Below are 25,000 nucleotides of genomic sequence, written 5' to 3' on the forward strand. Positions count from 1 at the left end.
CTGTCTTGTTCTGTTTCTTCAGATCCAAAAGTCTCCTCTTCCGAAAGAGGCCTTGTTGCCAGAGGGCTTAAAGAGATTTCTCACTCGGTCCGAATTCTTGAAGCCAGAGGCGGCCGGAGACCCCATCATAGTTAAAACTTTAAGTAGGTGGAGACACTCCCAGAAATTCCCAGATCAGGATTTTATGCAGTGAAAAGCATAACACACCCCCTATACATTAATACATTTTCTGTGGCATTTTGGTGAATGTGGATATGACATGATGACATAAATACTGCAGGGTAGTATCTAAGGGCAGAGTTGGCACACTGTTCTTTCTTCCCAGCATGCTTTAGGGAGCTGTGTGGGCTTCTCTGGATGCTTCATGTCCGAGACCAGCTCACTATCTCCTGCAGGAGGTACCAGGCAGCAAGGAATCATGGGAGAGATGCTGAGGTAAAGTTATGGAATCTGGTTTAGGTTGATCGGTTTGCTATGTATTTGTATGTACGTTAGTAAGTAACAGTAAGTTACATCTATATGTGTGTGTGCATATATTATGGATATGACTGTATGGGTGTTGTCAAACTGACTGTGTGTGTGTGTGTGTGTGTGTGTGTGTGTGTGTGTGTGTGTGTGTGTGTGTGTGTGTGTGTGTGTGTGTGTGTGTGTGTGTGTGTGTGTGTGTGTGTAGATGGGCTCCTGTGCTGACCCTGTCCTGTGTGAGGAGGCGGTGCAATGGGCCTGTCGGCTGCTGCCCTTCTCCCGCTTCCTGTGTGCTGAGGAGCTGCTGCAGGACCTCCTGCTCAGCCTGCTGGCCCAGCTGCCACCCACTGCCATGGTAACCACCCCAGATGTGTGCTAGCAACCCTTTCCACCACCCAAAGCCATGGTAACCACCCCAGATGTGTGCTAGCAACCCTTTCCACTACCCACTGCCATGGTAACCACCCCAGATGTGTGCTAGCAACCCTTTCCACTACCCAAAGCCATGGTAACCACCCCAGATGTGTGCTAGCAACCCTTTCCACCACCCAAAGCCATGGTAACCACCCCAGATGTGTGCTAGCAACCCTTTCCACCACCCAAAGCCATGGTAACCACCCCAGATGTGTGCTAGCAACCCTTTCCACCACCCAAAGCCATGGTAGCCACCCCAGATCTGTGCTAGCAACCCTTTCCACCACCCAAAGCCATGGTAGCCACCCCAGATGTGTGCTAGCAACCTTTTCCACTACCCAAAGCCATGGTAGCCACCCCAGATGTGTGCTAGCAACCCTTTCCACCACCCAAAGCCATGGTAGCCACCCCAGATCTGTGCTAGCAACCTTTTCCACTACCCAAAGCCATGGTAGCCACCCCAGATCTGTGCTAGCAACCCTTTCCACCACCTACAGAAACTACCCTCACTAGCCTTTCAACCAGCCAACCCTTTTGCTCCCTTACTAGCAAAGCGCAACTACCTGCTATACACATTGTAAACAAAGAAGAGACCAATAGTATGCATGTGTACATGCTTATACTGTGTGTGTGTGTGTGTGTGTGTGTGTGTGTGTGTGTGTGTGTGTGTGTGTGTGTGTGTGTGTGTGTGTGTCTGTGTCTGTGTCTGTGTGTGTTTCAGGTAGCAGAAGTGCTAGTGCGGGCCTTTCCTGAGGAGGAGCAGTCTGTCCGGGTGGCCCTGAGGGAGAAATACTGTACCCTACTGCACACGCTCAGACCTTGCCCTGTGCTGCAGCCTACCAACACACACGGTGAAGCGCCATCTTCTCTTGCCCATGTACCCTAACCCTTCCTTTACCTAAGCCAGTGGCAGAATGTGCGTGTGTGTGTGTGTGCGTGTGTGTGTGTGTGTGTGTGTGTGTGGGTGCGTGGGGGTCACTGAATCAGGAGGCCGAGTCTTGCCACACATTGTGACCCCCAGTCTGTAAGGCTGTTACGGGGTGTAATAGTGTGCAGTCTGACGCTGCTCCCTATCTGAGTCTGTCTTCTCTACTCCTTCAGACGCACAGACGGAGGCCAGGCAGGAGCAAGAGGAGAGGCAACAACAGCCACTGATGTCAGCCTTCCTGAAGAAGTGCCAGAAGCAACGTGCCCGGTCCCTGACCCGCGTGGCCAAACACATGGCACGGGTACAGCTGTACCTGTGGGAGCGGGAGGAGGAGGGGGGCGAGGAGCGGGCCGACCTCCTCCTCTCCTCCGCTGGCCAGGATGGCCTCTCCTCGGGGGCACACAGCCACAGCGTCAGCTCCCTGACCGAGACCACGGCCGCCACGCTGACCAGCTACAACACAGAAGCCAACCTCTACCCGGACCTGCAGGCTGACCCCCACCACAGGTGACCCCCCCTACTGGACGTGTCATAGATGTGTAACATGGAACAGTTACTGAAATATTAGACAAGTGCTGAATATTTCAGAGTGCTTTTGTAGACTTGACCCAGCCATTTTAAGAAATCATCAGTCATATGGAGTCCAACTGGTTTTTTCAGCTTGGTTTTTACTGTAACAAGTAGTATAAGTGCACCTTACAAAACATACACAGCAGAACAATTCCCACTATTTACAGACTGTTTACCCACTATTGGTATTCACAGGAAAAGGTGTTTCTAAATCCTAGTAATGTGTTCTCCTGTGAATGCAGCTCTCTGAAGCCAAAGGTGCAAGATGGGTGTGGAGAGGCGATGAAGCAGAACGCAGCCTCAGGTCCGGAGACGGACGCCAGCAAGCTGCCTGTGGTGGGGAGCTGGGAGTTTGAACTGGAGGATGACGAGTACCCGTGCTTCCTGGAGCTCTTCCTCAGCTACCTGCTGGACCGCGGCGCAGGCAGGGGCGGCGGCGAAGAGGCGGAGCGTCCTCTGATTGGCTGCTTCTGGGAGCGACTGCAGGAGCGGGAGCTGCACTCGCTGGGCTTCGACGTGCTCACCACCTACAAGCGGCGCCAGAGGGACGTGCGCGGGAAGAGCGTGGCACGGACGCGTGCCCCCCGCACCGACGACCCCCGGCCACCTGTCTTCTGGGCCGGACGCTGCTTCCACGCCCAGCGGACTGACTCCCCCGAGCCCGAACGCCCTCCTTCATCGGCGTCACGCCCCTCTCTCCCCGCCCAACCGTGCCCCCCCTCTCCGGGACTGTGGGCGGGGAAACAACAAATGGGTGTGTCCTTAGAGCTTAGCCCCTCCCCTAGCGTCACCTCCTTTAAAGCCTTCCCCTCCACCCCGTCCGTGGCGCTCCAGCGTGACCTGGACTCGGACCTAGAGGCCCGCTTCCCCACGCTGGGCCGGCTGCTGGTGTGGATGTCCCGCTGGGCCGACCGCAGGGTGCTGCTGCTGGGGAGGAGGAGGAGGACGGAGGAGCAGAGAGGAGCCGGGGGTCCGTCCATCAGAGCCAAGGCCTCGGCCCCCGCTGTGCTCACCGCGCTCCTGCTGCTGGAGAGGCGCTACAGCCCCGCCCTGCTGGACAAGACCCACATCAGGGTGAGGGTCTCATCTCACTCTACCTTCACACTGGATTTAGAGTGTTGATTTATCCGTCCTTACCATCCTCTGTTTATTAACTGCTGTGTACTGGCCATATTGCTACAATTCTGTGATGCTATTCCCTGATATTGTTACTTTTGCTATTTACTTTTGCTATTTTTGCGGTGGCCAAGGTTGGCTGAATTGACCAAGATATCAGTTAGAGTCTCCAGCTCCACCTCTGCTACCTGTCTCTGTGTCGCAGGTCCCTGACGTGGAGATGACCGTGGCTCCTGTGCTGCAGTTCCAGACCTGTGCGGGAGAGAGAGAGCGGGAGATGGACGGAGAGAAGGGTCAAGAAAGACAGCGTGGGAGAGAGAGGGAAAGAGAGAGCAGCGTGGACACAGGCTACCCTGGCTCTGTAGGGACGCCCATCACCCTGCCTGCCATGGACCTCCAGCAGCCACAGGCCTCTGAGTGAGTACTGAGATGTGAGGTGGACATGTGGCCGCCACAACATGGACGAGAGCAGGCAGCAAAGATAGGGATAAAGCGCTTTGTTGTGGGAAATTGTAGGTCGTCTTCTTGAGGTGCTTCTCCTGGAATATTTGTGTGTCTGTGTCTGTGTCTGTGTCTGTGTCTGTGTCTGTGTCTGTGTGTGTGTGGTTTAAGTGGGTGTTTTGTGTCTGTGTGTGTGTGTGTGTGTGTGTGTGTGTGTGTGTGTGTGTGTGGTTTAAGTGGGTGTTTTGTGTGTGAGTGACAGCTGAAGCACTCTACTTCACAGGGCCTGTGAGCTGCTGGAGCTGCAGTCTGAGAGCGAGGCCTCTAACCTGGGCTCCATGACCTCTGACCCTGACTGCATGGAGGCAGCACCTGAGCCTCCTGCACAAGGCAGCAACATGGCCGACGCCTACCTGTCTGAAGGTGAGATGGCCTTCATTAGAGTCCTCCTTTTAAACAAACAAGCACTGAGAAAGGACCAGGCCTACATCCATTACGTTTCACCGCTCATTCTCTCTTTCACCCTCCCTCACTCTTTCACCGCTCCCTCACTCTTTCACCCTCCCTCACTCTTTCACCGCTCCTTCTCTCTTTCACCCTCCCTCACTCTTTCACCCTCCCTCACTCTTTCACCGCTCCTTCTCTCTTTCACCCTCCCTCACTCTTTCACCGCTCCTTCTCTCTTTCACCCTCCCTCACTCTTTCACCCTCCCTCACTCTTTCACCGCTCCTTCTCTCTTTCACCCTCCCTCACTCTTTCACCCTCCCTCACTCTTTCACCGCTCCTTCTCTCTTTCACCCTCCCTCACTCTTTCATCACTACTTCACTCTTTCACCACTCCCTCACTCTTTCACCGCTCCCTCACTCTTTCACCCTCCCTCACTCTTTCACCGCTCCCTCACTCTTTCACCCTCCCTCACTCTTTCACCGCTCCCTCACTCTATCACCGCTCCCTCACTCTATCACCCTCCCTCACTCTTTCCCTCACTCTTTCACCCTCCCTCACTCTTTCACCGCTCCCTCACTCTTTCACCGCTCCTTCTCTCTTTCACCGCTCCCTCACTCTTTCACCCCTCCCTCACTCTTTCACCGCTCCCTCACTCTATCACCGCTCCCTCACTCTATCACCCTCCCTCACTCTTTCCCTCACTCTTTCACCGCTCCTTCACTCTTTCACCACTCCCTCACTCTATCATCACTCCCTCATTTTATCACCGCTCCCTCACTCTATCACCGCTCCCTCACTCTTTCACCCTCCCTCACTCCCTCACACTTTCACCCTCCCTCACTCTTTCACCACTCCCTCACTCTATCACCGCTCCCTCACTCTATCACCCCTCCCTCACTCTATCACCCTCCCTCACTCCCTCACTCTTTCACCCTCCCTCACTCTTTCACCGCTCCCTCACTCTATCACCACTCCCTCACTCTTTCACCCTCCCTCACTCTATCACCACTCCCTCACTCTTTCACCCTCCCTCACTCTATCACCCTCCCTCACTCCCTCACTCTTTCACCCTCCCTCACTCTATCACCGCTCCCTCACTCTTTCCTTCACTCTTTCACCGCTCCTTCACTCTTTCACCACTCCCTCACTCTATCACCGCTCCCTCACTCTATCACCACTCCCTCACTCTTTCACCCCTCCCTCACTCTTTCCCTCACTCTATCACCGCTCCCTCACTCTATCACCACTCCCTCACTCTTTCACCCTCCCTCACTCTTTCCCTCACTCTATCACCGCTCCCTCACTCTTTCACCCTCCCTCACTCCCTCACTCTTTCACCCTCCCTCACTCTTTCACCGCTCCCTCACTCTTTCACCCTCCTTCACTCTTTCACCCTCCTTCACTCTTTCACCACTCCCTCACTCTTTCACCCTCCTTCATTCTTTCACCGCTCCCTCACTCTTTCACCCTCCCTCACTCTTTCACCCTCCCTCACTCTTTCACCGCTCCCTCACCGCTCCCTCTCTCTTTCACCCTCCCTCACTCTTTCACCGCTCCCTCACCGCTCCCTCTCTCTTTCACCCTCCCTCACTCTTTCACCCTCCCTCACTCTTTCACCCTCCCTCACTCTTTTACCACTCCCTCACTCTTTCACCCTCCCTCACTCTTTCACCCTCCTTCACTCTTTCACCGCTCCCTCACTCTTTCACCCTCCCTCACTCTTTCACCGCTCCCTCACTCTATCACTGTTCCCTCACTCTTTCACCCTCCCTCACTCTTTTACCACTCCCTCACTCTTTCACCGCTCCCTCACTCTATCACTGTTCCCTCACTCTTTCACCGCTCCCTCACTCTATCACCGCTCCCTCTCTCTTTCACCCTCCCTCACTCTTTCACCCTCCCTCACTCTTTCACCACTCCCTCACTCTATCACCACTCCCTCACTCTTTTACCGCTCCCTCACTCTTTCATCACTACTTCACTCTTTCACCACTCCCTCACTCTATCACCGCTCCCTCTCTCTTTCACCCTCCCTCACTCTTTCACACTCCCTCACTCTTTCACCCTCCCTCACTCTTTCACCACTCCCTCACTCTTTTACCGCTCCCTCACTCTTTCATCACTACTTCACTCTTTCACACTCCCTCACTCTTTCACCGCTCCCTCACTCTTTCACCCTCCCTCACTCTTTCACCACTCCCTCACTCTTTCACCCTCCCTCACTCTTTCACCCTCCCTCACTCTTTCACCCCTCCCTCACTCCCTCACTCTTTCACCGCTCCCTCACTCTATCACACTCCCTCACTCTTTCACCACTCCCTCACTCTTTCACCCTCCCTCACTCTTTCACCCTCCCTCACTCTTTCACCCCTCCCTCACTCCCTCACTCTTTCACCTCTCCCTCACTATTTCACCCTCCTTCACTCTTTCATCACTACTTCACTCTTTCACCACTCCCTCACTCTATCACCGCTCCCTCTCTCTTTCACCCTCCCTCACTCTTTCACCCTCCCTCACTCTATCACCGCTTCCTCACTCTATCACCCTCCCTCACTCTTTCACCCCTCCCTCACTCCCTCACTCTTTCACCACTCCCTCACTCTTTCACCGCTCCCTCACTCTTTCACCCTCCCTCACTCTTTCACCCCTCCCTCACTCCCTCACTCTTTCACCACTCCCTCACTCTTTCACCGCTCCCTCACTCTTTCACCCTCCCTCACTCTTTCACCCTCCCTCACTCTTTCACCCTCCCTCACTCTATCACCGCTCCCTCACTCTTTCACCGCTCCCTCACTCTTTCACCACTCCCTCACTCTTTCACCGCTCCCTCACTCCCTCACTCTATCACCACTCCCTCACTCTTTCACACTCCCTCACTCTTTCACCCTCCCTCACTCTATCACCACTCCCTCACTCTATCACCCTCCCTCACTCTTTCACCGCTCCCTCACTCTTTCACCCTCCCTCACTCTTTCACCCTCCCTCACTCTATCATTCTTTCACCACTCTCTCACTCTTTCACCGCTCCCTCACTCTATCACCACTCCCTCACTCTTCAGTTGCCTGAACCTCACTCTTTCACCCTCCCTCACTCTTTCACCGCTCCCTCACTCTTTCACCCCTCCCTCACTCCCTCACTCTTTCACCACTCCCTCACTCTTTCACCGCTCCCTCACTCTTTCACCCTCCCTCACTCTTTCACCCCTCCCTCACTCCCTCACTCTTTCACCACTCCCTCACTCTTTCACCGCTCCCTCACTCTTTCACCCTCCCTCACTCTTTCACCCCTCCCTCACTCTTTCACCCTCCCTCACTCTTTCACCCTCCCTCACTCTTTCACCCTCCCTCACTCTTTCACCGCTCCCTCACTCTTTCACCACTCCCTCACTCTTTCACCGCTCCCTCACTCCCTCACTCTATCACCACTCCCTCACTCTTTCACACTCCCTCACTCTTTCACCCTCCCTCACTCTATCACCACTCCCTCACTCTATCACCCTCCCTCACTCTTTCACCGCTCCCTCACTCTTTCACCCTCCCTCACTCTTTCACCCTCCCTCACTCTATCATTCTTTCACCACTCTCTCACTCTTTCACCGCTCCCTCACTCTATCACCACTCCCTCACTCTTTTACCGCTCCCTCACTCTTTCATCACTACTTCACTCTTTCACCACTCCCTCACTCTATCACCGCTCCCTCTCTCTTTCACCCTCCCTCACTCTTTCACACTCCCTCACTCTTTCACCCTCCCTCACTCTTTTACCGCTCCCTCACTCTTTCATCACTACTTCACTCTTTCACACTCCCTCACTCTTTCACCGCTCCCTCACTCTTTCACCCTCCCTCACTCTTTCACCACTCCCTCACTCTTTCACCCTCCCTCACTCTTTCACCCTCCCTCACTCTTTCACCCCTCCCTCACTCCCTCACTCTTTCACCGCTCCCTCACTCTATCACACTCCCTCACTCTTTCACCACTCCCTCACTCTTTCACCCTCCCTCACTCTTTCACCCTCCCTCACTCTTTCACCCCTCCCTCACTCCCTCACTCTTTCACCTCTCCCTCACTATTTCACCCTCCTTCACTCTTTCATCACTACTTCACTCTTTCACCACTCCCTCACTCTATCACCGCTCCCTCTCTCTTTCACCCTCCCTCACTCTTTCACCCTCCCTCACTCTATCACCGCTTCCTCACTCTATCACCCTCCCTCACTCTTTCACCCCTCCCTCACTCCCTCACTCTTTCACCACTCCCTCACTCTTTCACCGCTCCCTCACTCTTTCACCCTCCCTCACTCTTTCACCCCTCCCTCACTCCCTCACTCTTTCACCACTCCCTCACTCTTTCACCGCTCCCTCACTCTTTCACCCTCCCTCACTCTTTCACCCTCCCTCACTCTTTCACCCTCCCTCACTCTTTCACCGCTCCCTCACTCTTTCACCGCTCCCTCACTCTTTCACCACTCCCTCACTCTTTCACCGCTCCCTCACTCCCTCACTCTATCACCACTCCCTCACTCTTTCACACTCCCTCACTCTTTCACCCTCCCTCACTCTATCACCACTCCCTCACTCTATCACCCTCCCTCACTCTTTCACCGCTCCCTCACTCTTTCACCCTCCCTCACTCTTTCACCCTCCCTCACTCTATCATTCTTTCACCACTCTCTCACTCTTTCACCGCTCCCTCACTCTATCACCACTCCCTCACTCTTCAGTTGCCTGAACCTCACTCTTTCACCCTCCCTCACTCTTTCACCGCTCCCTCACTCTTTCACCCCTCCCTCACTCCCTCACTCTTTCACCACTCCCTCACTCTTTCACCGCTCCCTCACTCTTTCACCCTCCCTCACTCTTTCACCCCTCCCTCACTCCCTCACTCTTTCACCACTCCCTCACTCTTTCACCGCTCCCTCACTCTTTCACCCTCCCTCACTCTTTCACCCCTCCCTCACTCTTTCACCCTCCCTCACTCTTTCACCCTCCCTCACTCTTTCACCCTCCCTCACTCTTTCACCGCTCCCTCACTCTTTCACCACTCCCTCACTCTTTCACCGCTCCCTCACTCCCTCACTCTATCACCACTCCCTCACTCTTTCACACTCCCTCACTCTTTCACCCTCCCTCACTCTATCACCACTCCCTCACTCTATCACCCTCCCTCACTCTTTCACCGCTCCCTCACTCTTTCACCCTCCCTCACTCTTTCACCCTCCCTCACTCTATCATTCTTTCACCACTCTCTCACTCTTTCACCGCTCCCTCACTCTATCACCACTCCCTCACTCTTCAGTTGCCTGAACCTCACTCTTTCACCCTCCCTCACTCCCTCACTCTTTCACCGCTCCCTCACTCTTTCACCACTCTCTCACTCTTTCACACTCCCTCACTCTCTCACTCTATCACCCTCCCTCACTCTATCACCACTCCCTCACTCTTTCACCCTCCCTCACTCTTTCACCCCACTGCAATGATGGTTCTGTTGTAGTTGAGTGATATTAAGTGTTATTTGGTGATGTTGCTGTTGGAGTTTTTGCATTGTAAAGGACAGTCTGAATGTTATCTGATTGTATCTATGCTACTTGGGCGGTGTTCGGTCTTATCAGTAGCAGCCTAACTTGTCTGTGTTCAGCGATATAACTGATAGCTGAGACTTTGATTGATCTCCCAGCAGAGCACAACTCAGTGGAGGAGGTGGCCTACCCCTCCCCCATGTCCACAGGGCAGAGTGGACCCCCAGGCCAGGTAACCTCCACCTGTGTCTGATATTATTTACAGCCAACGCCTGACAAACAGCTTCTTCTCTCTTCTGTACACCAAAGTATTCATATTGTACAATAATATTTCCTAATATTGAGTTTTTACATTGTATTGTAACATAGGACCGAACTTATTAATTTGCGTATTCATTTGTAGGGTCTAACACTTGCAGACCTGGAGTCAACAGAGAGTGCAGGACAACCAGCAGCTGTCTCTGAGTGAGTTGTTGTGGCCTCTCACCAAAAAATATCATCAAAAAATAAACAGCATGCAAAAAAGATGGGAGCAGTGGCATGTTATGAATGCCTTTTGTTTTTGAAGCATTATTGGATCACAAATACTGATTTCTGAATCTTTAAACCAGCAAGATTGTGTGTGTGTGATTAAGTGCTAAAATGTCAAGTGTGATTACGTTTCATGATAGATATTTTGCCACTTTTGATACCTTTGCTCGCGCGTGAATCCTAAGAGCACCTTGAGCTAACGAGGTGACTGCTTGGTTGTTTCCATGGTGAGAACGTAAACAATTCTCTAGTCAGTGTACCGTTTACAGTGAGTGAATCACACACTGTTACCAGGGTTACGCCTGCTCTTTGTGTTGTGGTGGGAGAGGTAGGTGTGCCCCCAATGCAGTCTGGGTAAGAAAGTGATCATATTTTTTACAGCCCTGAGGAGGATTCTCTGTCTGACCACGGGTCTGCCGAGGCTGACGACAGGGCAGTGGACACGTGAGTGTTAAAGTAACAATTAGCCGTTTCCCAAATGGACTCATTTCACCATCCATCATCATGACTGTCTGATAATCTGTTATGTTGTGTCTAGAGAATAAATGCTAATGTGACCGCCGCTGTTCTAGCAGAGCCATCTGTAAGGCTGCAGGACCAGCCCCTCCACAGCAGGTAGAGCTGCCCCTACCTGGGGTACATCCACACCCAGGCCCACCCCAGCAGGCAGAGCTGCCCCTCCCTGGGGTACATCCACACCCAGGCCCACCCCAGCAGGTAGAGCTGCCCCTCCCTGGGGTACATCCACAACCAGGCCCACCCAAGCAGGCAGAGCTGCCCCTCCCTGGGGTACATCCACACCCAGGCCCTCTGGGCAACGGTCTGCCTCCCTGGAGCTCACACCCAGGGACGTCCAACACAAACCCCACTCCAGACCTGGCAAACACCAATCCTGTCACCCAGCTGGTGCAGGACGAGCTCTTCCGCTTGGTGCAAGTGAGTAGTCAGCACACGAGGAGAGATGGTCTGTCAATAATGATGATGACTATTAGTGTTTCTATAATTACTAATATCAATAACTTTAGAGAGAAATGTTAATCATAAAATGTCTTCCTGATCTCAACGGTTTTTATGTTATCTATATTACTTATAGCTGACTAATAGCTGTTTTAATATTCTCTCTCTCTCTCTCCCTTTCTCTCTCTCTCTCTCTCTCTCTCTCTCTCTCTCTCTCACCCTCTCTCTCTCTCTCGCTCTCTCTCTGTCTCTCTCTCTCTCTCCCTCTCCCTCTCTCTCCCTTTCTATCTCTCTCTCTCTCTCTCTCCCTCTCTCTCTCTCCCTCTCTCTCTCTCTCTCTCTCTCTCTCCTCTCTCTCTCTCTCTCTCTCTCTCTCTCTCTCTCTCTCTCTCTCTCTCTCTCTCTCTCTCTCTCTGTCCTTCCTGTTCCATCATTAGTTGCAGCAAATCAACTTCATGAGCCTCATGCAAGTAGTGGGGGCTTCCTTTGCTAACCTCCCCTTCTCCCAGGCCAGACTGCCAGTGCCCCAGTCCGCTCCACCCCCCCAGCTCACCCCTCCTTTCACCCTCCCCAGCACCTCTCTGCCCCAGCCCTCCCCTCTCCCCTCCCACCCCTACACAGCTCAGTCCCTCACGCTCTCACAACCCCCTCAGTCCCAACCCAGTTGTGCTCACACCCAGCCTAATCCTCCTTCTGGACCCCAGCTTGCTGCAGGTCCATCCCATGGCCCGCGGCCCCATGCCCCCTCACCCTCAGCTCTCCCTGGACCCGCTCTCTCTGCTCAGGGCCCGTGCCAGGACCACCAGCAGTACCCACACGGCCTTCAGGTAAGACCCGGGAAAGATTGGTGCACCCTGACGAGTGTAGGAAGAGCAAAGGTTTGGTGAATGTGTGGGTCGAGTTGTTATTGAAAAGGTAAGCATTATGTTTAGTTCAGGGGACTAAAGTGTAAAGTTGAAGGTGTTTTGTGTGTGTTTTGAATCCAAGGCTTATAGGGTGGAAGTTTTCCTAAATGTGAACATGTGTACACCTGAGGGATGTGCATGTAAAGTTGAAGGTGCTTGTGTAATGCTGACTGAGAGTAAAGGTGAGCACCTATCTGTGGAGCTGAAGGGAAGAAATGTAACATAAAGTCAAAGTGACTGAGTGTCAGGAGATAATGTTAGGTGTCATCGTCCACAGGGTATGCAGCCATTGACCATCACCTCAGGCCCAGGGAAGATCTCTGCCTCCCAAGGTCTGCTCACCACAGTGGGCGCCTCTGTCACGCCCACACTGCCCCCTAGTGGCAGCACACAGAACATCCACTCACTGATTCCCATGGAGAGGACCCAGGCCCGCCCAACGGGTCTCCGGCTCCTTCAGCTGCCTCCCCCCCAGCCAGCCCTCTTCCGCTCCCCTTTCCCTGGCCCTTCGAGGGAAGCATGGGTACCCCAGCTCCCGAACCCCCAACAACCCCCTGCTCACAGATGGTCTGAGAAGACTGTTTACACTCCAGAGGTCTCCAGGCAGGACCAAGGGCCCCGTCTCCTCCCCGCTCCCCAGCATGCTGCTTCTGGTCGTGGGCTCCCTCTCCTGCACCTCCGCCCCAGCTCCAGTCTTCCCGCCAGCCTCCCTCTGATTCCCCAGCCAGCCCCAGCCAGAGCCCCAGCTTCTGCACCCCTCCCGAGCCCTGCAGGCATGGGAACCTTCCCCAGGCTTCAGCTGCTGCACAGGGGACCGGATCCACCGAGCACAGTAGGCATCTGTAGTTAAGACCTCCACAGCTCCAGCCATCATAGATCCACCCAGTACAGTAGGCATCTGTAGTTAAGACCTTCACAGCTCCAGCCATCATAGATCCACCCAGTACAGTAGGCATCTGTAGTTAAGACCTTCACAGCTCCAGCCATCATAGATCCACCCAGTACAGTAGGCATCTGTAGTTAAGACCTTCACAGCTCCAGCCATCATAGATCCATGCAGCTAGAACTTCGACGGATGGTTTAAGCTGTACAGTAATTTAACAGCAGAGGTCAACATGGTTCTTATGTTTTTATTCAACTGTTTGACTTGGATATATCTGACAGAACAGTTTTAGAATTTTTGACACATGAGTTTGATCAGGTAAATTCATGCTAGTTTTAAAGTGTCAGATGTCAGGGTTTGGAGGTTTAAAGTGTTTTCAGTCTTAAGAGCCCCGGTTTAAAATGCTGTCTATATTGTTGCTTTGTTTAACCACTCAACAAACAGCAACCAGCACTCAAAGCATTCACTTTTCATTGTGCCATTTCAGTGTTTTGTGTTTTGTTCATAAAAGTACTCTCTACTCCCTAGTTTTATTCTGTTTTGTTATGTCTCTGGCGACATGGACAAAAATGAACAGACCTTTTCACATCAACAGATTTTACCACTCGATCAATTTTCGGAGGTATAGATCAAATAAAGCTATAAACCAAGTTGGATGATATTGATTTGTATTTCTGTGCTCAGGGGCATAGCCGTGTACCCCCCGTGCGTCCTCCCCGTCTCATCCCCCTGGAGGAGCTGCTGAGCTGGGCTTCTGGAGGGTCACAGGGCTCTAATTCGGCCCCGCCACTGCTGAAGGCCTCCATCCCCAGCCACAGCCACAGCCAGAGCCAGAGCCAGAACCACGGCCAGACCCAGAGCCAGAGCCAGAACCAACCAGTCTGCAGCACTCCCTCCACTCACAGGTGACCGCTCTCTCCCCTTCTCCCCTTCTCCCCTTCTCCCCTTTCCACCCCCTACCCTCAGTTGCCATGGCTCTGTGGTCCTCTGACCAAACAGTCCTCTCTTCCACTCAATGCTTGGCGTTTCTCTGTGAGTCTCTCCTCCCGGTTCCCCATGTTGAGTTGGCTCCCATCTGTTGTGTGTTCCCTTCTCTTCTTACTCCTGCCTCCCCTTTTCTCCTCCTCAGGCAGAAGAGGAGGGTAGACAAGGAGAAAGAGAAGGAGAAACCCGAGAAGAGAGCGGAGGTGTCTTTCAGGCCCGAGGTCTCCATCATTCCTCCTGCAGAGGTACAGGCAGATGGAGAGGGGAGGACTTTCATTTGAAAGATGTTTTCTTTGTTGTTTTTTAAGAAGATATATAAAGATATACACTGAACGATTAAAAACAGCTTGTGGTGAGTTCTTGAGAACTCTCGATATTAACTTTTGAATTTCCCTCAGCCTGAGATGGCGGCTCCGTTTACGGGAGATGGATTTGTTTTGCCTCTGGGTAAGTCAGTGGATCTGTCTATCAATGCAAGGACAGCATAGGACATTAAGTGTGTGTGTGTGTGTGTGTGTGTGTGTGTGTGTTTAAGTGTGTGTGTGTGTGTGTGTGTGTGTGTGTGTGTGTGTGTGTGTGTGTGTGTGTGTGTGTGTGTGTGTGTGTGTGTGTGTTTAAGTGTTTGTGTTTAAGTGTGTGTGTGTGTTTAAGTGTGTGTGTGTGTGTGTGTTTAAGTGTGTGTGTGTGTTTGTGTGTGTGTGTGTGTGTGTGTGTGTGTGTGTGTGTGTGTGTGTGTGTTTTTGTGTGTGTGTGTGTGTGTGTGTGTGTGTGTGTGAGAAGGGAAAAAATACTTTCCTTATCCTATAATCGTGTCTCTATGTTACTGGTTTTCTTCCCCTGCCTGATGTGTGTCCCTTGTGTCCTGCAGGCTCCTGTGACTCGGTGCTGAGTGGGCAGCGGCTCCTGCAGGCGTCCATCACCACCACTGCAGAGCTCCATGCCTTCGCCTCCACTCAGAAGAGGCCCCCAGAGCTGCAGGATGCAGGCACCAACACAGAGTCAGGTCAGGGCACACACCCATCCACACACTCACATGCCATGGCAGTCACTGAAACAGGGGGTGATCTTTGTAGAGCTATTTCTATCATTATGTGAATCAAATCTGGCGCTCTGTTAAGCATACCTGTTCCTTATATTAATATGCCACTGTTGGGCTTCATAAGGTAAACCATTGTGTTCTAACCAGGGCAAAAGTTGGCAAGGAAGCTTATTTGTAGGCATCTATGGGCTCTTTTGGGAATGTTCTTCGCATTTGTGTGTTTGTGTCAGAAATATGAGCCTGTGTACCCCCCTGGGCCTTCTGTTTGCTTCTACTCCTATAGTATATTTGTGTGCTTCATCAAGCAGAGAGGCCCTTTGTGTGTGTGTGTGTGTGTGTGTGTGTGTGTGTGTGTGTGTGTGATGTCTGAATGTGTTGTAAGGCTCAAGGGCTCTTTTTACATCCAGTCTTGTACTTGCTGTTTAATTCCTCACGACTGGTGCCGACTGGGTGTAATGCCCACAGCCTTGGCATCTCCGGCTCTGTGCTCTGCCAGCCGACTCACTATACTGACATCATGGTGTATGTGTTTGAACTGTCTCCACCTAACAGCTCCTCCGGTACTCCCACATAAATCCACTGCTGCCCAGCAGTCTCCCCCTGCCCCCAGTGCAGCGCCACAACGTGAGTGGTTATGCATCAGCCTCTCAGCACATTGGAAGAGCATTCCTACAGTTATATTCTGGTTTATTAAAGGCTGAGTAAGACTTAAATGTTTGTGTGTGTGTGTGTGTGTATGTGTGTGTGTGTGTGTGTGTGTGTGTGTGTGTGTTTGTGTGTGTGTGTGTGTGTGTGTGTGTGTGTATGTGTGTGTGTGTGTGTGTGTGTGTGTGTGTGTGTGTGTGTGTGTGTGTGTGTGTGTGTGTGTGTGTGTCTGCAGCTGAGAGAGGTGACATGCTACATGCTGCATGTCTACCTCCTGAGCTGTTCCTGGACCTGCGGTTCCCTAAAGAAGATGGCATCCCACGCACCAGTGGTCGTGCACAGGTGCTTTAAAGACCCACAAACTTCACAACAAACTTGGTCTTTGTCTGTCTGTCTGTCTGTGTCTATATACCAACCTGTCCTTCTGTCTGTCTGTCTGTCTGTGTCTATATACCAACCTGTCTTTCTGTCTGTGTCTATATACCAACCTGTCTGTCTGTCTATATACCAACCTGTCTTTCTGTCTGTGTCTATATACCAACCTGTCCTTCTGTCTGTGTCTATATACCAACCTGTCTTTCTGTCTGTGTCTATATACCAACCTGTCTGCCTTTCTGTCTGTGTCTATATACCAACCTGTCTTTCTGTCTGTGTCTATATACCAACCTGTCTTTCTGTCTGTGTCTATATACCAACCTGTCTTTCTGTCTACCTCTTTGTCTGTGTCTATATACCAACCTGTCTTTCTGTCTGTGTCTATATACCAACCTGTCTGCCTTTCTGTCTGTGTCTATATACCAACCTGTCTTTCTGTCTGCCTTTCTGTCTGTGTCTATATACCAACCTGTCCTTCTGTCTGTGTCTATATACCAACCTGTCCTTCTGTCTGTCTGTCTATATACCAACCTGTCTTTCTGTCTGTGTCTATATACCGACCTGTCTTTCTGTCTGTCTGTCTGTCTGTGTCTATATACCAAACTGTCTTTCTGTCTACCTCTTTGTCTGTGTCTATATACCGACCTGTCTTTCTGTCTGTCTGTCTGTCTGTGTCTATATACCAAACTGTCTTTCTGTCTACCTCTTTGTCTGTGTCTATATACCGACCTGTCTTTCTGTCTGTCTGTCTGTCTGTCTGTGTCTATATACCAACCTGTCTTTCTGTCTACCTCTTTGTCTGTGTCTATATTAGAGATGCGCGGATGGGCTATTATTTCATCCCCAACCGCATCACAAAACGCATGATCCGTCCGCTATCCATCCGCACCAATTTTTTTGACCAATTTTCAAAACCGCACCCGCCCGCCATCCGCCTGTTGTTTTTAGGTATAGGCGCTGTGACGCTAGGCTAGAAAGTTCTTGCCTGTTCTTGAAAGGAGACTGATCCAATGCCGCAAAGATATTTAAAGGATAAAGCCCCTAGTATGAAAGCCTATTGGCTATGTTGTAGCCTATACTCAGAATATTATCAGTGAAGTGACGTCTGTCTCCGATCGATGCACAGGGAGAAACTTTGAAATAGCCAAGCACATCGGCAAACCTGACCTTACCAAAGGCTAGTAGGCCTACACTTTTTTATCATTGTAATAAAACGCAATTTTGTACACCATTTTAATATGGTAATATAGCCTACTGTTTTTAGTTTAGAAGGAAACGCCGAGTCTATTAATTCCGAAATTTCACCGCATTGCAGGCTTTATACTGTAACAACCCCAACACTTGCCTGCTTGCCTTGCAAATCAAAGTTTTCCGACTATTTTTCTTACCTTCTTTCTTAGCTGGTGATGTTAATGAGCTAGAAGTTTAACTTGTTCATCTCGCGCTGCCAATGCCCAATGTCACTTCTGAGTCAAATCACTCCATCATCTCTTTGAAATTCCTTATTCCACGAGTGGTAGGCTACAATGACTGGCTGTTTTAAAATATAACTAATAGCCTAACGAAACAAAATAACCCAGGCAGTTTCTTCTACGACACGTTAAGGCTTCTTCCAATACTGACAGCTGACTCATAGCTTGCAGGTTTGCGGCGTTGCAAAGAGACGCGACATGATAGGGATTGTCACTTAATTTAAACTTTTTTGCTTCCTTTGTTTGCTTTGTATGCATACACGGAACAAGGCCAATTTACTGCCTGATGAAAATGTGATTATTTCAAAATGTGCTTGGATGTAGGTAACGACATTTAACAATGTGTATATATTTTGAATTTCGTTGGGTAAACCGCCACCCGCCCGAATTTAATTAAAATATTATTTTTTGTCACGTCATCCGCCCGATCCGCGGTTTAACCGCGGAGTCCGCGGGTGCAACCGCCAACTGCGCATCTCTAGTCTATATACCAACCTGTCTTTCTGTCTGCCTTTCTGTCTGTGTCTATATACCAACCTGTCTGCCTTTCTGTCTGTAAACCTATTGGTCTGTCTGCCTGTCTGTTAGTTGTCAGGCAGGTTCAGTGGGGGGTTCCTCAAAAGCCCTGTAATGCATAAGCCTTGTTGCAAAGGTAGTTTATTCAGCAACCAACATTTACATATCCATGTAAGTGGTTCTTCAGTTCCTATTGTGTTTACTGACCATGCACTTTGGGAATAATCAAATCCCTCCAGTGCTCTGGAATCTGTTTCCAATGGCAGCTGAAGAGTGTATTCTCCCAATGAGTACTTAGAGAGTCTTTCTGCTGAATGAAAAAGCAACCCTCACGACATGACTCTTGCGTCCATGATGAATAATTCAAATGGCAGCTATGCTGCAGGGCTATTCTAGAAATCACCCTCTGCTGTAATGAGTAACACAACCCTCACGGGGCAGTAGAGCTCCTCCTGTCACATGTTCACACACACACACACACACACACACACACACACACACACAACCCTCACGGAGCAGTGGAGCTCCTCCTTTCACATGTTCACTGGCACCTCTCTATCAGTCTGTGTGATCAGGATAAAGGGCTGGTCACTTCCCTTTGCTTAATACCCTCTACAATGTCCACTGGTAATACAATCAATCCATCTTATCTAATGCCTTCATCCATCCATCCATCCATCCATCCATCCATCCATCCATTCATTCATTCATTCATTCATTCATTCATTCATTCATTCATCTCCATCTATGCATGTCCTCTTTAAGGATGCTGAGGGGAGACGGTTCATTAATGTCATCGATCTGGAGGATGAAACTCCGCTCCAAGAGCTGCTCCCACGCCAGCCCCCTGCCAGCGTCGCGCCCCCCAGCCCACCCACCTCAGCACAGCTCCACCTGCTGGCAGCCTCGGTGACCAACGCCACCCACACCCCGCTGTTCCCGCCCTCACCACCCCAAGAGGGGCAGGCGAAGGAACAGGAGCACGAGGAGTTGTTAGGTAGTCCTCCGCTATGAAGTGCATGTGCACACTTATCTGCTGTCTGAAGTCTGACTGATTTAGAAATATTCAAGTGCAGATGAAATTGTGAACTGTACTTCTCAGTTACATTGGTTGGGGAAAAAAAGCAATAATGAAGAATGCAATTTAGCAATGTGTCATTTTGTTAGCTTAATAGCGATATTGCACCTATTTATTGCCTACTTATTTTACCGTCACTTTTGGAGAGTACAGTAGTTTTATGGTAGTATTTGTGTTCTAGGATATGCCAGAGCCTGGGAGCCTGAAGAAGAGAACCCTTCCCTCCGTACCGCGCCCTCTGACCCCTACGAGGGCCTCGTTGTGGCCCCTGCCCGTCAGGAGACTCCTTCTCCCCAAGTGCTGGCTGGAGTGGAGGAGATCGGGGGAGACGCGCTCACGCGTAGCCTGTTAGACACGCCGCTGTGGAGTCCTGCCCTGCTGGCCCGCAGCCAATCGTCTCAGGTGTCTGTCAGGCAGGTGTCCGCCCGCCTGTCGGAGATGGACACGCAGCTGGCCGCCCTCCAGAGCATCGCTGACCACATGGACCAGGAGTTCGCCAACACACGTCTGGTAATAACCGTCAGTTTGGCCCTCCTCTTTCTCCGTGTTACTGATTTCATACGACTTGATCTGTCACTTTTCTGTCTTTCTGTCTCTTCATCACCCATCATTTTCTCTTCATCTTGTGCCTCTTTAATTTAGCACAAGTCTAGTTGTTGTAAGGGTTCCTGTCTGTACAAATCACATGACATGGAGAAAAAAACATGTAGTTGTAGTGAATATTGTTATGCTAAAGAAAACTAATTATATATTACGCATTTATTTACATACCTTGACGTCTTAGGTGTTAACATTAAAAGTCTTTGAAACCCATAGTGTGTGTGTCTCCCTCTCTCTCTCTTTCCCTGCCCTACGTGTATCTCTGATGTGTTGCTAAGTTAAGAGTGCGGTTGTGGTCTGTTTCCTCTAGCTGGTGAGGACCATAGACAATCTGAGCCCCGGCTTCCTGACCCATGCTGAGGAGCAGCCACACTCAAGTCCACTCGCAGTCACCCAAGCAGGTGAGTCATACCTGCTCTCAGTATCACTAACACGGGTAACACACACTAGTCACTCCACACACAATACCTGGACAGGTATGTGGGTCATGTCCACCTATGGGTATCAACCAGTGGCGGTCCGTGCATTTCACGACTAGGCCTTCAGCGATGTCCTACACGATGTTAAACTGAGTGAATCCACCTCCTCATACCATCATTATGATGCCATGGCTCTCGAACCAGTATATTTTATACAGAAAGGCAGTATAAGTGAGCATTGCATCACCTTAACATAGTCGAGTACAACAGACTTTATTAATATTTCCGGAGCATTTCAAATCAATACACCCGTATTAACAATACATTAAGAGTAGTAAACTCTAAGTTATATGATCGCTTGGATATTACTGTCACAACTTAAAAATAAAAGGCGATTTTCAGGGATTAGTCTACAAAGTTTTATTAAGTCCACCAAAAGTAGCCTATGTGACTCAATGTGAGGTTTAACAAGTTTAACAAGTAACATCGCATTGTCCCACCTGCAAAGCAGTTTCATTAAACTTCCCATCCTCACGATATCCAGTTTTTCTTGAAAGTTCCGTCTTGAAAATGGCGTTGTAATTGTATCAAAAACTGGAATTATCAAGTTTGTGTAAACTAATTTATTTGAGTTGGTTAATGTAATTATATTTAGTCTTACCAATTGAAACAACTAGAAGAATAAGCATTGAAACCGATGTACGTCGTTTAGCCAGCTAAACTGAGCACTGAAGCACTGCACCGGTCTGCCTCAGTATCCAATGTTTAACGCGAGGAAAGAAATCTTCCGGGCCTTCTAGAAGGCCCAGTGTCGCCAACTCGAAATCTGATTGGTTGTCACAACTGTCTGTTTCAGTTCATTCAACTTAAATGAACTGAAACAGCAGGTTGTGATAACCAATCAGATGTACACTAGTGGTGGTTGAATCTGAGTCAATCGGATTCAAAGATCCGAATCCTTACATTCACCCATGAGTCACGAGTCCGTGGTCTCAATTAACCCGAATCTTTCGGTTCTGGCTGCTACGGACGACATTATTAAAACAATGCACGAATGTCATCAAACTGTAGGTCTATAACAACATTAACACATCCGTTTTTCATCTGCATTGTAACTTAGATTAAGCATAGCTATTGATATACGGACCCGGAGCTGCCAGCTGCCTGGTCGAATAAGGACTTCCTGTAGACAGAGCTGTACAGATCCATAGACTGAGCGAATTCATGGGTCGGATTCGTATCCGGTTGAGTGAAAGACTAACTCAAAGGATTCGGGTGAAATGGGTCGGACTCGTATCCGGCTGGGTGAAAGACTAACTCAAAAGACTCAGGGGAAATGGGTCGGACTCGTATCCGGTTGAGTGAAAGACTTACTCAAAGGATTCAGGTGAAATGGGTCGGACTCGTATCCGGCTGGGTAAAAGACTAACTCAAAGGACTCAGGTGAAATTAAAAAGGATGCAAACATCGGAGATGTCGCCAACGTGACTGCTATCTGAGACTGATAGTAACGTTGGCGACATCTCCGATGTTTGCATCCTTTTTAATATTCAAATATGTCCGACCCATTCAATATGAGTCCTTTGAGTTAGTCTTTCACTCAACCGGATACGAGTCCGACCCATTTCACCTGAGTCATTTGAGTAAGTCTTTCACTCAACAGGATACGAGTCCGACCCATTTCCCCTGAGTCTTTTGAGTTAGTCTTTCACCCAGCCGGATACGAGTCCGACCCATTTCACCTGAATCTTTGAGTTAGTCTTTCACCCAAACGGATAGCCTACGAGTCCGACCCATTTCACCTGAGCCCTTTGAGTAAGTCTTTCACCGAACCTCAATTGATTGATACAGCAAGCAGCCCGTCGTCAGATTCATTTTCTACGTTTGTAACAGCATTAACGCTATACTTTCAGGCCGTGTTTAACGTGTAAGGTAAGGTAGATAAGCTGACTTAAATCATTTGATGACTTCTTTCAGTCAAAATCGACTGTAACTCGTCCGAACCAATTTTCTTGAAATTTGTTTATTGTAAACATGACAATTAAATTATTAAATTAAGTAAGAATAAAAAATAGCCTATGTATCTAGGCTATTCACAATTTCCGAAATTAGCCTACATATTTAATTCTGATAGGCTGCCTAACCAGCCAAGCCTATCATGTTACAATTTGTTCAATGTATCTAGGCTTACTGTGTGTGTGTGTGTGTGTGTGTGTGTGTGTGTGTGTGTGTGTGTGTGTGTGTGTGTGTGTGTGTGTGTGTGTGTGTGTGTGTGTGTGCTTGCGTATTTCCCCTGGATACCCTCAGAACTGCATTACAGTGGTTTGCTGTGAGCGTGCGCATTAGGCACTAGGGAGTGGGCTGCTGGGCTCATTCAGCGACAAAATTTCTACTGATTCAGATTCAAAGGACTCAAAAGATTCGGATCTTTTTAGTGATTCACTCAAATGACTATGAATCTTCTAAGTGAATCGAAATTCCCATCACTAATGTACACGGGCCTTCAATGTGAATTCTGAAGGCCTCAGGGAAGATTTCTGTTCTCGGGGAAGATTTCAAGGAGCGTGGCAACACATGATAGCGGAAATATGATTGGATGAAAGCTCTAACATAAATGAACAACGCTGGAAGCATGAAATGAAGATAATGGACTATGGGGAATCATTTAATACATATTTATGAAAAGAAAATATTAAAATTAAATTTATTTTGTTACATTTATTTTCTGATGATGTTTAGGCCAGCAGAGAAGGCCTTGAAGGCCCTGACGGACCGCCACTGGTATCAACATATCATTTCATTCATATCCAAGTACCATACTTTAAATCACTAAAGCACATTTTATATATATATATATATATTATATTTTAAGTATGTATTATATTTTTTTTATTTATATACATGGACAAAAATATTGGCACCCCTGCACTTCTGTCAGATAATGTACCAATTCTCCCAGAAAGATTTTGCAATTACAAATGCTTTGGTATTCACATGTTGATTTATATTGTTTGCATTGGAACAACACAAAAAAGCAGAGAAGAAAAGCCAAATCTGACATGATTCCACACAAATCTCCAAAAGTGGGCCGGACAAAATTATTGGCACCCTTTCAAAATTTTAAGAAATAATTGTATTTCAATCATGTAATGCTCCTTTAATCTTTATTTAAACTCACCTGTGGCAAGCTACAGATGCTGGTAATATAAAAATCACATTTGCAACCAGTTAAAATGGAGCAAAGTTGACTCAACCTTTGTGTTGTGTGTCTGTGTATACCGCACTGAGCATGGAGAAAAGAAAGAAGAGCAAAGAATTGTCGGAGGAATCGATAACCAAAATTGTAGGAAAGCATGAACAATCTCAAGGCTACAGGTCCATCTCCAGAGATTTTAATGCTCCTGTGTCCACTGTGAGTAGTGTCATCAAGAAGTTTACAGCCCATGGCATTGTCACTTACCTCCCTGGATGTGGAAGGAAGAGAAAGATTGATGACATAATGCAACAAAAGATTGTTTGAATGGTGGATAAAAAAAACTAGAACAACTTCCAAATAAATTCAAGCTACCCTGCAGACACAGGGTACAACGGTGTCAGCTCGCACTATCCGTCGCCTTTTGAAAGAAATGAGATGCTTTTGTAGGAGATCCAGGAGGTCCCCACTGCTGACACAGAGACATAAAAAAGCCAGACTGGAGTTTGCCTAAACCTTCCTGGGGAAGCCAAAATCATTCTGGGAGAACGTCCTGTAGATAGATGAGACAAAAGTAGAGCTTTTTGGTGAAGCAGTTTACAGACATGAAATGAGGCCTTCAAAGAAAAGAACACGGTCCCTACAGGCAAATATGGTGGAGCTGGACCGATGTTTTGGGGTTGCTTTGCTGCTTCTGGAACCCAATGCCTTGACTGAGTGCATGGCATCAGGAAATCTGAGGACTACCAAATCATTTTTTGGCGCAATGTAGGGCCCAGTGTCAGAAAGCTGGGTCTCCGTCAGAGGACATGGGTCTTCCAGCAGGACAATGACCCATAGCACACTTCATTAAGTACCCAGAAATGGTGAAGACAAAGCACTGGAGAGTTCTGAATGTCCAAGATGAGTCCAGATCTTAATCCCATGGCACAACTGTGGCATGATCTCAAATCAGTAGTTGGGAGAAGGCACCCTTCAAATTTGAGAGACCTGGAGCAGTTGGCAATAGAAGAGTGGTCCAAAATTTCAGTAGAGAGGTGTAAGACACCTCATTCATGGTTACCGGAAGCAATTGATTTCAGATATTTGTATTTCTTTATTTTTAAGGGTGTTTTACCCATTATTAAGTTGAGGGTGCCAATCATTTTGTCCAGTCCATTTTTTGAGTTTAGTGTGAAATAAAGTCAGATTTGACATTATTTCTCAGATTTTTGGTGTTTTTCCAATGCAAGCTAAATAAACAAACATGTGAATACAAAAGCATTTGAAATTGCAACCATTTTCTGGGAGTAGTGGTGAATTATCTGACAGACGTGCAGGGGTGCCAATATTTTTGTCCATGACTGTATATACTATATATAGAGAGAATGTATATCTTTATATAGTTACTCAGTTAAGATGAAAAACTGATTCTTCACCCTGTGTCACCTGCCCCATACTCAAGCTTACAACCTTTGGGATGGTACAGTATTTGGCAAGCTGCCTGGAAATCTAAAAGCCAT

The 25,000-nt window shown here is 49.1% G+C and overlaps 1 protein-coding gene across 1 annotated transcript in view; it reads left to right on the forward strand.

The window, feature by feature from the left end:
* The window catches only part of cplane1 (ciliogenesis and planar polarity effector 1), a gene marked incomplete at both ends in the record, with an annotated part of 67,173 nt that overhangs the window by 36,938 nt on the left and 5,235 nt on the right, over positions 1 to 25,000 (forward strand). Inside the window, 22 exon segments of the mRNA XM_080834573.1 lie at positions 23 to 143; positions 326 to 435; positions 674 to 820; positions 1,601 to 1,673; positions 1,981 to 2,314; positions 2,620 to 3,451; positions 3,699 to 3,910; positions 4,218 to 4,357; positions 10,063 to 10,133; positions 10,782 to 10,786; positions 11,005 to 11,368; positions 11,827 to 12,216; positions 12,572 to 13,126; positions 13,862 to 14,082; positions 14,307 to 14,406; positions 14,560 to 14,608; positions 15,030 to 15,159; positions 15,431 to 15,482; positions 15,753 to 15,824; positions 18,974 to 19,205; positions 19,468 to 19,796; positions 20,197 to 20,287. Coding sequence (XP_080690699.1) covers positions 23 to 143; positions 326 to 435; positions 674 to 820; positions 1,601 to 1,673; positions 1,981 to 2,314; positions 2,620 to 3,451; positions 3,699 to 3,910; positions 4,218 to 4,357; positions 10,063 to 10,133; positions 10,782 to 10,786; positions 11,005 to 11,368; positions 11,827 to 12,216; positions 12,572 to 13,126; positions 13,862 to 14,082; positions 14,307 to 14,406; positions 14,560 to 14,608; positions 15,030 to 15,159; positions 15,431 to 15,482; positions 15,753 to 15,824; positions 18,974 to 19,205; positions 19,468 to 19,796; positions 20,197 to 20,287 — 4,630 coding nt within the window.

Source organism: Sprattus sprattus (assembly GCF_963457725.1).
Source record: "Sprattus sprattus genome assembly, chromosome: 3".
Taxonomy (NCBI): Eukaryota; Metazoa; Chordata; class Actinopteri; order Clupeiformes; family Clupeidae; genus Sprattus; species Sprattus sprattus.